This window comes from Micrasema longulum, unplaced genomic scaffold (genome assembly GCF_059751315.1).
Source record: "Micrasema longulum isolate JH-2025_06_02 unplaced genomic scaffold, ASM5975131v1 h1tg000557l, whole genome shotgun sequence".
NCBI lineage: Eukaryota > Metazoa > Arthropoda > Insecta > Trichoptera > Brachycentridae > Micrasema > Micrasema longulum.
In genome coordinates, this window is record NW_028277753.1 from 185,021 (window position 1) to 202,474 (window position 17,454).

Consider the following 17,454-nt stretch of genomic DNA (forward strand, 5'->3'; position numbering starts at 1 on the left):
GGGTAATTAAAAATGAGCGTTCAAATTACCGTTAAGGCTTGTATGCAAATTTAATAAACAAAGAAATATGTTTATCATTTACGTCTAGCCCAGTTATTTCTCAAATAAATTTGGAGGATTAAGGAAAAACTTATTCCCAAAAAATCGATTGAAATGAACATTTTAAATCACCATTCCTTATAAAAATGATAAGTTCAATTATCCGTTTAGTAATTAAACTTATCATTTTAATTACTACTGTAAGCTTTTCTCGTTTGACAATGAGCAAATTTTCCGTGTATGTGGGCACCGCCATGGAGACTTATGTCCTCAGATGCGGTGTGCGGTATTTGGTGGGCAAGCTATACGTACAGTTATAAAATGTATAGGTTATGAAAAATTTCTAGAAAAAAAATTAATTGATTTTTTGCCAAGCCCTTACTACGGTTCGTCCTCTTGCTTATTTTTGAGTTTTTTCTAATCAATTCGATTTTTTTTTCTCTGATATAGTACAAGTTGCAGCTATTTTCAACCATGTTTTGAGTATGTCCAAATGCTTGCATACTCGCTGGATTTTCTCCCAAAAGAGTTCTTCATATTTCAATTTATTGCAACAGAAAGAGAAACATTTTTGAGAAGGGCTTATGACCTGTCTCTGTTGCAACAAATTGAAATTATGAACAACTCCCTAGGAATAAAATCCGGCCAGTCTGCAAGCATTTATACATACTCAAAATATTGTTGAATTAACTACCTGGTAAAAGAAAAAGTATAAAAAATTGGAAAATTGTTTTCGAGCGTTGCCTAGTAGGTGAATTGGTTCGGCCGGATGAATCTCAACCACTTGATAAAGGTTTCAGCTCTTTTACTTCACAAAAGTCAACAGATGGAAGAGTTGAGGAAATATGGATGTTTAAACATAGGCAGAATGGTGAATGTTACGCAGTGTGTAAGGTGGCCACTTAAACCAGCCAATGACAGGTCATTAGCTCTGTAAATGCCTAGACTCCCATATTCTCTTCTCAAAAATGTTTTCCCTCTCTGTTGCAACAAATTACAGATATTTTATCCAACACTTATACTATCTTACTTTTCTACATAAAATCTCTATTCGTGCCTAAAATTATATATCAAAGATAGCATGTTTTTTGAACGAACGTAGGTAAAATTTGTTAAAGTGTGAAATGAATAAATTATTTTTGTTTTATTATTTATAAACAGTAATTTGGTATCGATTATAAAACGTTTTTTTAATTGACCTCAAGTTACTAATGAAAGGTCTTTTTAATTGAAGGACACTTGATAGCCCATAGAAACGCTTGGAACATTTAAATTTTGTAATTTCAAATGGTTTAGCCTAAATAAAGTGAGAAATATTAGATTTCAAACAACAAACGAGATTCGTTGGCCATTGGGATAATTATTTCGTTTGTTTGAAGATCAAATGTTTACGGAGAACGCATTTCGAGATCCTGTCACTATTATTTCTTTTATAATTCAAGTGAAACGAAAATTCAAGTGACCTCGATCAAGCTTGATCGAAAAAATTTCGGGAACTAAAAATGGATCGAATTTCAATTGTTATAATGAAGCTGTCACCTCAATGCGATCTTGAACATTAACTATCTTCCCCAAAATATAAATTTATCAAAGAATTCAATTTATCTATGGATTTAATTTCGAGAATGTTCGTACAATTTACATCACGATGTTTAAATGAGTTACTTTTGCATGGTTAAATAAACCAAAGGTCTCTCAAGTAAAAATAAAAACATTTTAACATAATAACAGAAAACTCAACGAAAATTGTGTGTAGCAACAACGGATATCTGAATAAACTATGTTTTTTTTGTAAATTGATTTGTCGTAACAAAATATTTTTCACAATCTCGTTGATGTATTTTACTTAGAACTAAGTATAAGATATCTATATATATCATATTAAGATTACTTGCCATGCTTGTTATTTTTTCTTTTTTCTCTGCTGCATCGGCATGTTTTTATACTTTTAAACTACTTTCAATTACTTATATTATATATGTATTTTAAATCAAAATATTGTTGCTCTTAATATGTGTCAGTCATTTTGAAGATGTTTTTTAAATTGACTTAAATTTATCGTCTTATATTTCACTTAAAGATTCTTCTCATCGTTTCTTTGAATCCCTTAAAATATGTTTGTGTATATTTATGTTTTTCCTGTTTTTTTTAAAAAAAAGTTATTACTATTTTATTTTATTATTACATCTGAGCATGTTTTTTATTTTTTATTTCAAATCTTAATTTTTAATTTCTCTTACAAATTTTCTTTATTTTTAATATTATTTCCATTTGTAAATACTCACAACAAACTACAAACTTTAAAATATATTTTTTTTACTTAAATTTTAATTTTTAAACAACTTTCATTTATGTTTTTCTTTTTCCTTCTCTTTTTTATACTTCTATAACTAACGTTACATATAATTTCTTTATAATATGGAAACTTCACTGGTCCATTAGAGTTAAGTCTAATTGTGTGAAATATTAAACTTTGTAACTGTACTGTATGTTTCCTAAATAAAAGAAAATTAAAAAAAGTAATAGCGTACGTGGTTTTATAGTGAAACAATTAAAACTATTTACTTTGGTGTTATGGTGTCTTTTCTACACAATAAAAAGGGAGCCAAGAAGCTCAATCACAGTGTTAAATTATAACACAAAACATCCAGGCAGTAGAAATCACATTATTTTTAGTGTTTTGAGAATTGAACCCGAAACTTTCCGTTTGTGAGTCAAAAATGTCTTAACCGTTACACCACGGGGGCCGCTAATTTACACGATATAATAAGTGTATCAAGAGTTATGCTAGGTTGAGAAGTTAAATTAAATTATTACGTACTTTTAAAACTAGAGTTAAAGAACATATGAGATGTCTTAAAAACAATGATTTTCTTGAGTTTGCTGACCATATCCTAACAAATAGTCACACTCATTCAATTTTAAAGATGGCGTTAAAATTCTACAAACAAACAAAAAAAGATATGCACTTGATTATTTTGAAATATTGGAGATTACAAAGGCTGTAAATAAAAATTTAAATATTATTAATAATCAAATAAATCTTAGTAATAGTCCCATTTTAAATATGTTCCCTCTACCTAAATCCACACACAAACCTCCTCTCTTCTCTACCCCCGTAGTCACGCCCACTCTACCTTCACTGTGAAAATTTTATAGATGTTATGTTAGTTTGTAATTAACCCTGAAGAAGGCATAGTATTGCCGAAACAAGTTGGCTGTCAAATTATAAAAAGTATAAGTGGTACATAAAAACAAAGTGATTTTATTTTACTTTAATATATCAAATAATAATGTTTCACAAAGTTAGTGCTTCAAACATAAAAAATAGTTAAATTATACATTATTAAACAGCAATTATTACATACATACGTAGGCATAATTATTATTTATTTATTCGGAAAACAGAGGCTTTATAAACAATTCACATAATTATAATTTATGAATCAAATTGAAGTTTTTTACAGCTGTACAACATTTTTTGTAAATATGCTAATTGATAAAAGAAAAAAAAATATGTACGAAAATAAGTATTGCGTTCTCAAGGCTTAAGGAATGGTGTAAAGGATAAGGAAAGATTTGGATTAAGCTAAAATTGGAAAAAGAAGAGATTATGTTGAGGAGTTTACCCATAAAAATGCCTATAAATAAATAAGACAAGGGAATAACGTGACAGTGATACTTGATTGATAAGAGTAATTTTAATCATTATGGTGTCTTTTCTATGATACAAAAAAGTATTGTAACATTTTGTAGTCATCCGTTGTTTTATAATATGATGCGCCATTATAAGTCGTGTTTTTCAAATCCGTGACCGGAATCATGCATTTACTAACATTTTATAAATTAAATACACCGTGATGAGTATCATTATTTTATAAATTTGATCACGGAATAACAACTATAAGCACGATATTTTAGAGTATTAATTTATTAATGTACTGCAAGTGTCGCCGTATTAACAGTTTAAAACTATTTTTCCTTGGTGTTCCAAGAATTTATTTACAGTTTTGATTGTTGAGAGTGTAATTTAAAGTAAAAATACTAAATTAAGTTTGCCTGAACGCTCTGTTGACATGAACAAATGTTATGAAATTTCTAATGTTCTTATTGTATTTAATCGTCTTCGTTCCTGGATATAAATTCTATCAATTAATACCTCAGTTAAATCCGAAAGGTCCGACAGTAACAAATTACGCAGTGAAGTGCCTTATGTCTATTGCGACACACTATTTTTCAAGTCAACCTGGATTTATTATTGTGACGAAATCATTCAATATGACAGCTCCTGCAGCTGATATTGAGAGGTTATTTATGATCCAAGTTCAAAATTTGATTAAGTGGTCCGTAATGGTAGTGGCTAAGTCAGAAGGTGCTCAGGACGTGGCTTATGCAGATAAAGCTAATTACTATATTATAATTGTCGATACTTTTGAAAGATTTGAGAAGAAAATGCTCGAATTAACACGTTTAGCCTCTTGGAACCCGAAAGCCGGCGTAGTGGTACTGTGCTCTAAACAATTTCATTCTCAAAAATCTATTAAAACATTTTCGGAGAAGATTCTCAAGTATTTATGGATTCATTATGTCTTGTACCCTGTAGTTATTTTACAGGACGGAAAGGACAGAGCGAGGTTCCAAACTTTTTCTTGGAATCCATACGATCCACCACGGAGGTGTGGAAGATTTTCAGATATGGCTGAAGGACAAGCGGAAGTATACGACATATGCACAGAAGGTAAACTTGAATTTGCGAACAATTTGTTTGATGAGAAAGTACCAACAAATTTAGAGGGCTGTTTATTCAAATCGTTATCGATAATAATGCCACCCTTTGTTCACCCCCCTGATATTCAATACATCGGAATAGAGAGCGTCCTTCTAAACACGATTGGAGAAAAACTAAATTTTAGAATCGTTCACAATTTTACTACGTCTTCTCGGGGAGTGAAATACGGAAATACTTCGTGGGATGGGTTGATGCTAAGGCTGTTAGAGAAAGAAGCGGACTTTGTTATTGGTGGAATATATCCGGATAATGAAATCCACGATGATTTTTATGCCAGTAACAGTTATTTGCAAGATTCGTATGCGTGGGTAGTTCCGAGAGCGAAAGAATTACCAAAATGGAGATCTTTAATGATAATATTCGAAATGAACATGTGGTTATCTGTTATTGCAGTGTATGTGATTTGTGTAATTATTTGGTTTATTTTAGGGAATATAAGTGGCGAATCATTCTACCAAACGTCTTTGATACATTGCGCGATTAATATATTGTACATGAATCTCGGAGGCTCGGCGTATAGTAGACCGAAATATCAAACTTTGAGAATATTTTTCATTTTTTTCGCTTTGTATTCGGTCATTTTGATCACTGCATATCAGACAAAACTGATCACTGTCTTGACCGAACCGAGTTACGAAACTCAGCTCAGTAGTGTGAGTGAACTGCTGGCAAGGGGTTTTAAGATCGGAGGAGGAAGCGAGTTAAAAGATTTGTTCGAAGGAAACGACGAAACGCTCGATAATTTGATAGAAAAAAGATACATCCCCATGGATAATATGGAAACAGCTTTACAAAAGATTGTAAACGACGAAAATTTTTCTTTATTAGCTAGCAGGCTCCATTTGAAGGATGTTACAGCGACGAGGAGTGAGTACAGCGACAATAATGGAGATCCCGCGTATCATGTATTTAAACATAATGTATTTTCTATTCCCCTGGAGTTTGTGACTCTAAAAGGTTTTCCCTTTCTCGACAAGATTAACAGACAAATTGAATTAATCAAAGCTAACGGGTTACTTGATAAATGGGTGCGCGATTCTGACATAGTGTTCAAAAGAAGAACAGCGGCGGTACGGAGGAAATCTATCACAAACGAAGCAATTGATGAGAACTGCGATATTCGTTTATCACTTGAGCACCTTCAGGGGGGGTTTCTAATTTTGGAAATTGGTTTATGTACCAGTACTGTTGTGTTTTGCCTTGAGGTGGTTTCTAAATTGCAAGCGTATTCTAAAACCAGAGACGTGATTCAGCGCACGTTTTGTTTATTATCATTTCGCGAGAAATGGAGAAAACTCGTGCGAAGAAATTGATGTCTTATTCACGTCACAAAATTAAACATTCTTCAAGCATATTAATGTGACGAGAGATAGAGAGCATTTTGTTTAAAAATATTAAAATGTGATTCGTAATTTTATTTACAAGTCATGAATAAACAACAACCGAATTTTCCAAACTTTTGTTGTTGATAAAAAAACTTCATCATTCTAAATTTTGGCCCAAATCATCAATGTTTGATTGATCTTTGGTCAATTCAATTCATTAAAAAGAAGAAAAAAGTAAAACCTAACTAAGAAAGCTATCGACGATCAATCAAAAAATGAATAAAAATAATCCAAGGATTTTAATAAATACTTGGTTTCCAAAGATTCGAACAAAAATTGGTTAAAAACTTATGTATTGGACAAATTTTTAAAAACGCGAGGCTTAAAAAAGTGTTTAAAAATTACATTTTTGTACACCATACAAAGGGAGTTCTTTGCACCATCATCATCATACCTCTGTCCACATTTGATGGTGCACAGGATACCGCATTAGTACATTATATACAACGTATATTGATAATCTGTCACATGAAAGTAAGGTGACAAGTCTTACGCTTCAGGTTCCAGTCCAGGAACCTGAAATATTGTAGTGCAGAACCACCTTATTAATTGATATTTCATGTTGACATTTCCAAGAACTTCAATCATGGTAGGCGAACGCGGCAACGACCATACTACAAGGCGAGGCATTTTTCTACTTGATTTCTTTATGCATGATTTTTTCCCGAGGGCAGCTATCGAATCAAAAGGACTCGTTTACGCTCAGAACTCAGACAACTATTTCACACAGATTTTGTATTCTTTATTATTTAATCATTAAAGTTTGTAAAAACTTCAAAATATACCATAAAAAACATGGTAAACATATTATATTTTATAACCATGCCATATATTGTCCAAAACTCTGCTCATTCCCTCGTAAAAATTCTTGTTTAATAAAAAGTTACCAAAAATTATGCATTTGACTACAGTTTTTTTATGTTTAATATAATATGTTGTCATTTGTGTATCATTTTATAAAAGTAATAATGAATTTGAGTAATTCTCGGATTAATTTAGTAAATTGTAATACGGATCCAAAATTTAAAGATCTTTTTTGACATCAGTTTTATTTATTAATTCTTTAATATACACGGCACCTTAGTGCCTTTTACCTTACAGAAATACGAGAAGATATTATTTTATGTCAAATTTGAAAAAGAAAAAGATTAGAAAAGCATTATGTTACATAAATACTATAACATAGCAGATTCACATACAAAACATGCTTAGTTATAGATTATAAAAAACAAAACAAAAATTTTCGATAACAAAAAAATTAAACATTGTTTGCACATAATTTTTTTAATTTTAAAAAACATCAGTTAATTCAATGAAAAGAGCAATAAAATTATTTTTGATAAAAAAAAATAGAAAAAATAGAAAAATTATCAAAAAAAGTATTCACGTAAATACACAATAGTATACTTATGTAAACATTTAAAGCCGAATAATCTAACAAATTAAAATAACCGTTCAAAATCTTTAAAATTATTAAATAGAGTTGATTTTAATAAATTCTACTTTATATTTAAAACTAGCGGACCCGACAGACGTTGTCCTGCCCGAACGTTGGCTTGCCTGCTATCATCTTGGAAAAATACTTTTCATCTAGGTACTTGTTTGTGATTAAATTCCAAAACTAAAAATCGATGATATTAAAATTGAATTTTAGTTGGTACTTATTTATGGTTGAATTCCAAAACATAAAATAAATATTTTTTTAAACATGGCATTCTTTTTGCAAACGTTAAACTCCGGTCGTCTCACTAACAAAGTTTTGTACTTATGTAGGAATACGATTTAAAAAAATGTTTTGAATTGAATATTATTTTAGTGTTACCAAAAATCCAATAGAAAGGAATAAATGGGAAGAGATTATTAGGAATTAAAGGAAAGAATCTGACTGAGATCCACAAAAAACAAATGCTGTTTGTAAACATTCAAAAATAAACTTTTTTAATGCACAAAAAAACAACACCTCTCCATTTTTTTGCAAATGCAGTCTCCTCGAATGCAACCCTGGTAGATCGATGAATAAAACATTTATGCTCCTAACTTTTTTTACATATTCGATTAAAGATTTTAATATCTACGAACACGCACAGCGTAAAGTTCTATATTTCTCTGAAAACTGTACGTAAATCGGTTTAGCCGTATAGTAAGAGTACGGTGACATCACACGTACAGAGGAATTATATATATAAATATAATAGCTATGCCAGAATAGTTATTGACGAGTACATGGAGTCGATTCAGATAAGGATAATAAGAGTATTCGTAAATTGTTCTCAAATTGTTGCAACAAAACAGAATATTAAAATCGAATCATTAAGAAGAAGTCCTTTTTCACAAATCCTTGTGCAAATCTTGAGCACTTTATATCTAAAAATAAAAGGGAGACAAGTAACTCCCAAGATCCGTGGACAAATCATAATAAATAATGACCCCTCACCCTACAAAACTCACACACGGATATAAAAAGCATAAAAAAAGTAAAATATTAAAATTATACGAGATTTGTCTCAAGTTAATCAGTTGATACTAAGATATACATATTCAATGATATTTTTAGATAAATAATAAGAACATAGACTTTATCATTACGTTTGTCGTTCTATAAACTAACCTCACTAAGCTGAAAAGTCAAACTACACACACCTAACCATATTTTATTTTCATCCCTTTCCTATAATCGATCCTTTCTCATTTACAAATATTTCAGGTTGAACGATTGTATGAATATATTCAGACAAATACTGTACCGTGGCTCTTTACTCCAAGGAGTATAGACACAACGTTGCGATAGTAGAGATTTGTATGTGAACATGGTCCAAAAAGTGCATTGGAATACCATCTGCTGATAGTTACGGTTGCGTTGAAAATAAGAAGGAACGTCACGTTCAAATACAGAATACCGTATTATGGAGCGTATTGCGACAACATGTTTTTTAAAATATGTCTTTTCACGAAGATATTTTAGTATCCCTAGACCGATCTTACCTTCATATAACAAACTGATGACCTGCTTTTACTGTACCAATGCATAGTAGATAGTTTCCAGACATCCCGAAAATATCATATTTAGCCATCTAGAACAAGAACAGCAAAACTAGATATTTCTGACATACCATATTTAGCCGTCTTTCAACAGATATTACATATTATCTTTAAAAATAAAGCAATGCTTGACAAAACATGGTACATTTGACATATCACATTTTGCCATCTTAAAGAAAACCGCAAAATAATGTGATGACATATCATAAATTGTCAACTATTACTTCATTTTTAAAGATAGCATGAGGCGGCCTCCGTAGTGAAGTGGTCAAGACTAATACCGCAATGATAAAATTATACGTTTTTGGACCGAAACCATTCATCCAACCAATTTTGAACTTCTACTAAATTGGTCAAGCGTAGCCATAGGTCATCGACCAGAACAAGTAATAATCAGAAGGGGCCAGATCTGGTAAATATGACGGGTGCGGAATCAGATCTCATTTCCATGTTTTAATGGTGTCCTGGACAATGAAAGTGCGTTGACATAATGGAAAGCGTTGTCGTGCTGAATAAGAAAAAAAACAGCATGCTTACTTTGAACAAGATTTGAACAAGAATTTTGATTTCACGGATAAAACTATACCAAAAGTCAATTAAAACTAAAACCAAACGTGCCTTAAACCCTTTTTTATCAATTTAGCTGTTAGTAAGCAATAATTTGTACGGAAAGTTGGCTACTCAAGATAAAATAATTGTAAAAAAATCTGAATATTTTTATCCCATCAGGCTTATCAAAGCAACTGAAATCAGAAAAAGCAAGCTTTTATTGTTTCTAGACGCCCCAATATACTAGTGTAATCGTGGACTTTATTGGGGCAATATAACACTTACTCCAATTTAATGATTTTCTAAAAGTACGAGTAATTCACCTAGTGATTTCAAATGTTTAATAAAATTGAAAATAAACAATATAACATGTTGTGCTTTGCCAAAAAAATCTCTCGTTCGATAACCGCTATATTTTTTTATTTTCATTATAACATTTTTCATATTTTACAGAAATTCGATTTTTGAAAATGAAAATAGTTATTTGAGAAAAAAATATAATTACGTACTTAAAAATACTGTTTGTCGAACTAATGCACTATTAAAACAAAGGTTTACATTACATTTTGAATCTTAATTATTGTTTCAGAAAAAATAGCAACATGTGTGGTATGATAAACTTATCGGAAAAATGTATTTCTTCGTATGCTTTGCTATAAATCTGGTGCTCAGTAATTTCCTAAGGGAAATTGATTTTTCCCTTACACGAAAAGTATTTCCAGCAAATAAATCACAAAAGAGAAACACATAAGTGTTGATCATCTTAATAAATAAACCGAAATCAATGAGTGATACTTTTAATTATCATTATGGTAACATGAGTAAGGGTATTGATACATTTGAGAAAAATACAATATTACCGCAAAATAACATTTATGTTTTGTTGAAAATATAATGGAAAAACATACGACGAGAGAGTTAGAATACGAACAAACAAAACATCAAGGTTTTTCCTCGTAGGGATCTACAGAGATAACAGAACGCCATAATACTGTATCTGCGCACTCTAGTACTGCAACTCTCGCAGTGGCGAGCCGTGATTTACTTTATGGGTAATCTACAAAAAATGACTATTAATTTGTACCTAAATATAAGTACATAATATGTAAGTTATATAGTAGGTAACTATTTTTTCTGTGGTTCTGTGAAAATCAACTTAAACAACAATTGAACATAGTTATGCAGAAAGCATAAAAAATTGAGATATTGATGTAATCGGGTGCAGTAAGGTCAATTCTATGTTCTGTTAAAAACAGCCAGACCGCTTTCATACTAAACACTCTAATAATCACCTTCTGAAAATGGTGTCGATCACGGAAATAAACATTTCTCAATTTGCAGAAAAATTCCACAGCACTTGAAAAATCTCATAGTACTTTGAAAATCATTAAAACTGGTCAAATACATAATAAGATTCTTGTTCTTAATATAAAATAAAATAATGTATTCATTGTTTATCATTTTTAAAAGTCAAAAGCATTCCAACTATTGTGTAATTTTGATTATTCCATAATTTCATATCTCGGTTTCACTTTTCCATGGCTGGCTTCTTTCTGCATAAATACGTTCAATTATTACAACTATATACGTTGTTTTATTCTACACTATTTTAATACAATACTTGTACAAAACGTTATTAACAAATACCATTATTACATTCAGCAGTAACTGTCAAAACTGAACACTGACCTATGTCTTTTAAAACGAAAAAGGCCAAAAACGGCCACTACGAACGACACATGCCCAATGTGATACATAACATGTCAAAGGTATCCTATCAAAGAAAAATAGTCCTTCGGAAATAATGTTCGAAATACTAGTTTTCAAATAGAGAATCTTCAAATCATATTTGTAATCTGCAAGCTTGTTTTAGTACTAAACATGCCGATTTGGGTTGAAGATGTAAAATATAGTGTATTTTTTTGTATGGGGAATAAGCTGAGGTAATCGGCAAGTTTTGTCATTCACTGAGAACGGACTGGGCGTACCTCAATGATATTTTTTTGTAGGAAGATATAAACGGTGGTGGTGATTAATATAAATGACAATTATTTTATTTATTTTCGTCAAAACTTATTTACTATAAAACAATTATCGAAAGTCAAATATAATGGTAAGCTGTGCATAATCGCTTATTTTGACGATTCACTCCTGAACTTCCGACATGTACTTCTTACCAGAAAATAATTGTACGCACATCATATGAGTATCTGCGTATTACGTACATACTGCATTCATATGTATATTGCAAAACGCTACCAAATTGGAGCATATGCTGTCCTCAAATATTCTCTAGGCCAGGGGTGCTCAAACTTTAACTGCTGGCGATCTACCTCAATATTTTTAGACTACTTACGACTTACTTATCGACTTGAGAGGCTGCAAGTATGTGTGATGCAGGGTTGTCGTACATACACGATACACCCTACCTACCTAGGTAGGGTGTACCGTAGCATATATAGATGTAAAGCGCCCTTGAGGTATTTTATTACGAAAATGGCGCTATATAAGTTATCCACAATAAATAAAATTAGCTTTCCGCACGGTCGATCGCAATCGACTGGTCGATCGCGATCGACCGTTTGAGCACCCCTGCTCTAGGCTTTTCGTAAAGTAGGGAAGCATGCCTTAGGGTTTTTTTTTAGGGTCTAGCTAACCGAATCACCTCCGTTTAATTTAGGAATTTGCTGAGTTCGTTTATCTTTACGGTCCTAATAAAATCAAACCACCCCAAAAAATATTTTCAGACAGCTGTTCTCAAAACTGAATAATTAATTGTTGTAAATTGTTGAAATATTGATAAAGCAACAATTAAATTGAAATTAAATAATAAAAAGCATTTAAAGGAAATAAAAAAATAAAAAAATACCTTTTTTTTAGTATTACCGTGTAATTACAGGACTTTTTATATTTTTATATATACTTACGGACCCACACATACGCACCATCTCCCTCATTCATTCACACACGCACATGCACACCCTCACTCATTCATTCACGCATACACACATTCACATACACACACATGAATACAAACGTCACACACATACAATTACGTAAACTCTTTTTCTTATATATTATGTATTATTAGATGTACAGTGGTTTTTTTTAATTGACTCTAGTATTATTGATTGATTTGGTGTTTATTTTGTAGAACTCCATATTTAAACTTATAATTTTAGAAACCAAACACTGATTTGAGTCTACTGAACACTTTATTTTATTTTTACAAATATAAAAAATATGAAAACAAAAATTTCGTAATAATTGTAAATTTTTGTTGTAAACGAAATTTTTGTTTTTATATTTGTAAAAACAAAATAAAGTGTTGTTGACTCAAATCAGTGTTTGATTTCTAATATTAAAAGGCTTTAGTACTGTTGTAATAGCTATGCATGTAATAGTTGTAAAAATCCCAGATAAAATAAAATAAATAAATAAACAAAAACGTGGTCAGTTAAAAACAGTGTTCATGTTTTTTGTAAAAAATACATTAAAAAACAATAGATTCCGATTATACGTCTTACAAATCCTTGAAACCATTGTTTACAAAAGTAAGATAATTCTCTCAAAATGTTTAAGATTTTTATTATACTAAAACAAGGGTACCTACGTAAGTTAAATCGGAAGTGACGGATTTAGTATACTCGTTGATAAGGCACCCAAAGCCATAAAAACAACAATAAACATAATTACCCAACCTTATTTTATACTTATCTTTGTGTTTTGTATTCCTACCTTTAACCTTATCTACCATTTTAAACCCTTTCCCGACACATCTAACATGACGCAGCAAGTTTGTGGGTCGTTGGGTGCGTACCTAGCCGTGTATCGTTTGTTCTACTTAACTTTAAAGAAAATACATGCATACTTGTACGTGATCACACTAGGACATTTTGTGGATAAATCTAAGGAAATATAATATGTTTTTACTACATTTTTGCTGTGTTTTTACTACATTTTTTACTATGTTTTTACTCCATTTTGACTTTGTTTTTCACTTTGTCCTCTATCTTTATAACTGATTCTACATATTGATTACTGTTTTTTTATATTTTTTGACTGTCTTAGAACGGGGTAAATAATCCTAGCTAGGCAGTCAAAGCAACTTTGTATAAATTATAATTTTGTGTTTGTAATATAATGATAATTTATAAATAAATCAACAAATAATGCCATAGATATATTTTAGTTGCAGTAACGAAAAAAATATAATCAAATAATAATAATAATATTCCGAGTTTAATAAACTGTCCGATGAGCTAAAACACGAAAAATCGAATAAAAAATCCAGAAGTGCCGCAGTTAAAAAATATTACTTAAATCTTTTAGATAGTGATAATTATTAATGTAATTTATATAGATGGTGTATAGTATAAAGTTTTATGTTTCTTATACGAAAATGATTCCTTACTTAAATTTATTTCAACAGAGATGGAAAACATTGTTGAGAAGAGAATATGGTAGTCTAGGCATTTACAGGGCTTATGACCTTTCATTGGCTGGTTTAAGTGGCCACTTTACATACTTTGTAACATTCACCATTCTGCCCATGTTTTAACAAATACATTTCCTCAATGAAATCCAGCCAGTCAGAAAGCATTTGGACATACTCAAACATTGTTGAATGATTTCTTACTATTTCGGATGTATTAACTATGTATGATATTATGTATTGTCACCAAAATTTTTTTTTTTATGTACGGTCCCAAATAAGTTTCTTTAATAATATCTGGGAGTATAATATGAACTTTTTGTATTATGTGTTTTATTTATAATAACAATAAAAATAAATTAAAAATAATGAATTCAGTTGAGCCCATTGCAGGTGAAGCGTCAAACATTTATATTTTTTAATAAAGATACACGTTTAAAATTATATTTTTTTAAATAACGCACCCACACATTCGCACACTCATTCATATACACACACACATAAATACAAACGTCGCACACATACACACATACAAATCGAGTTGTGGTCCCGTGGCAAGTGTCGGATTCACGGACCAAAGGTCCGTGGTTCGAATCCCACTCTACCCCAACTTGATTCCATTTTCTAATGAGTTATTTACAACTCATTGAAAATGGCCCTCAAAATTTAATATTTGGGTCAATCATAAGAACGTATATTTTTTTTTCTGTAAAAAAAAAAAAACAATTTTGTAAATTATTTTCTTATGTATTATTAGATTGACAGTAGATTTTTTTGATTGGCTTCAGTATAGTTAATATATTTCTACTAAGTTTTTATGTAATAGCTGTAAAAATCCCGAAAAAAAATACAATATTGAATGTTTTAAACATGTGAGCTTTTGCCGATTCTTTTACTAAACTGTTTTGATCATTTAAATTAACATAAATGTTTGGTATATAAAGAACCAAGAAAAAAAGGTTTCTGGATTATACTTATTATGAAAATGTAATATTAGCAATAAGTTTATTAATAAATTAATTAGTTAATCATCATCATCATCCTTCCCTTTCCGCACCTAGTGATGCATAGGGCATTGCATTGTTACACCAATCGCGGTGTATCTTGATAATTTTCTTTTTGATTGATTTTCTTTTTGATAAATTTCTATTACCCTGGACTGGTACCTGGACTGGTACCAGTCCAGGGACTATGAAATATTCTAGTGTAAAAATACATTTTTTTGTCGGCCTCGTGATGTAGTGGCCAGCGCGTTTGTATACCATGCAAGAGGTCTCGGATTTGATTCCCGACATGGTTGGCAATTAGTTCACTTCACTATTAAAATATCGATGAATTCGCTTCACATGCAATGGGCTCAAATTATTAGAAATATTTTTAAATAAACTGATATGAAAAATACAAAAACCCCAACAGGTAACAATCTCCAATATTGTGAGTACGTTTGTATACAAAAACTTGACTCAACCTTTAAAAATTTGATTAAGATTGCCATGTACTTCAATGAAAATTGAGAACCTTTTTGAAAATGGTCAAAGTCATTAGCTGGTTTTAGTGATTTCTTTACAGTATGTAACACTCATCAATTTTATTTTATTTTATCTATGTTTGAAAACCAATTTTTCTCCAAGATCATACTATATCAATAACTACTAAAAACATTTACGAATGGAAGAATTTCAGAAATGTTGATGTTCAAACATCAGGCAAATATTATTTAGTAAATATTAAATAGTAAGTAAGTAAGGTGATCACCTGAACCAGAGAATGACAGATCACACGCCAAGTAAATGGCTCTTTTTTTTTCAGAATAGAATACGATATTCTCAAAGGCCCTTACAGATCTTACTTACAGATGTTATTTTGCCTATATTTGAACTTCCGTGTCAATTTTTGACATTTGCGTACCATATTAAATCTGATATGCACACCCATAGGCGTGTTTTTAATTTTCATAGTTAAATATTTTCGTTAAAAAAATTACAAAGATACATTTGTATTCCAAAACCGTTCCATAATTGTCTTGCTTAAAGAGTAAAAAAAATAAACAATTGAAGACCTGTAATAAAATAGGGCTTAAATACCAAAAAATAAAAAATGACGTTGAGTATGAGGAAATGTTCTATATGCCTACGCCAATAACACAAATTAGAATTTATGTACCAGAAAAAAATATTTTATATCAATCTGAAGTCATGTATATGGGATGGAGCCTAAGTACAATACCCATTAACGCATATAAGGGCCTACGTGATTAATCGCAGCGCTAAGCATTTCACACAAAATGGCTGGACGCGAGACTTGTGATCCGGATACGCCTTTTACAACAAAGCGGAAAAGAAGTGGTTTTAATAAGTTAAGTGAAAATAAAAAGTTAAAAGCCCAAGGGAGACAATATTGTTCTACTAAAAATGTGATTGTACCAGCAATAAGTCCTCCGAATACTTCGGTAAGCCGATTTGTTTTTAAAAATCTGTTTTGACAAATTTTTGATAAGTTTTAACTAGCGTTCAGAATCTAGGGGTGTGCAAACGATGAGATGCACAGGTGTCAAAGCACGTAGCCTGGGAGGAGAAATCGAGTGAACACGATCACCAAATAGTGAGTGATATTTTCTGCCATTTTTTAAATGAAGAACCGGCTGTCAAAAATTTTATGTTTGTATGGGGAATTCCAAATAATTGTCGGCGAATTTCGTTTTCGAATTGCACGGCGTCTGATATTTCAATTATTTTAGTATGGAAAAATATCGGCTTAAAATACAATCTTTGAGTGAATTACTAAAATTTTAAGAATAGCGGAGTATTTTATGTTCATTTGCATGATACTTAGACTTATTTATCTGATATTTTAAAAGGATTTTTCTATATTTATAGCTGTAATAAGTGCTAAATTGACCCCGTTATACCAAATTTTACAAATTTTATTCAAACGTTTTAACTAAAATTCATGTATAATTTAGTATGTATTTCATATATAATTTAGAAGATTAAATAGCTTTATAGCTTAATTTACAAGAAACATTGGGCATTTTCCGAATTACTCCTGCGAAATTATCATATAGGTGGGTGAATATTTATTTTTTGGCAAGAAAGCGATAAAAATACGGCTTTTCGAAATGTCAAAAGTGAAATACATATTCACCCAGGTAAATAATTTGTAGTATTGCTTGTATGTTAACCTTAGAAAGTGGCATTTAGGGTTATTTTTGACAGTCC

The 17,454-nt window shown here is 30.8% G+C and overlaps 2 protein-coding genes across 2 annotated transcripts in view; one reads left to right on the forward strand and one right to left on the reverse strand.

The window, feature by feature from the left end:
- TkR86C (Tachykinin-like receptor at 86C) overlaps positions 1 to 17,454 on the reverse strand; it is a 357,528-nt gene that overhangs the window by 163,508 nt on the left and 176,566 nt on the right. The window lies entirely within an intron of this gene.
- On the forward strand, positions 4,318 to 6,141 carry LOC148280657 (ionotropic receptor 21a-like). The gene has a single exon (XM_088228032.1). It carries the CDS (start codon positions 4,318 to 4,320, stop codon positions 6,139 to 6,141), a length of 1,824 nt encoding a protein of 607 aa, XP_088084158.1.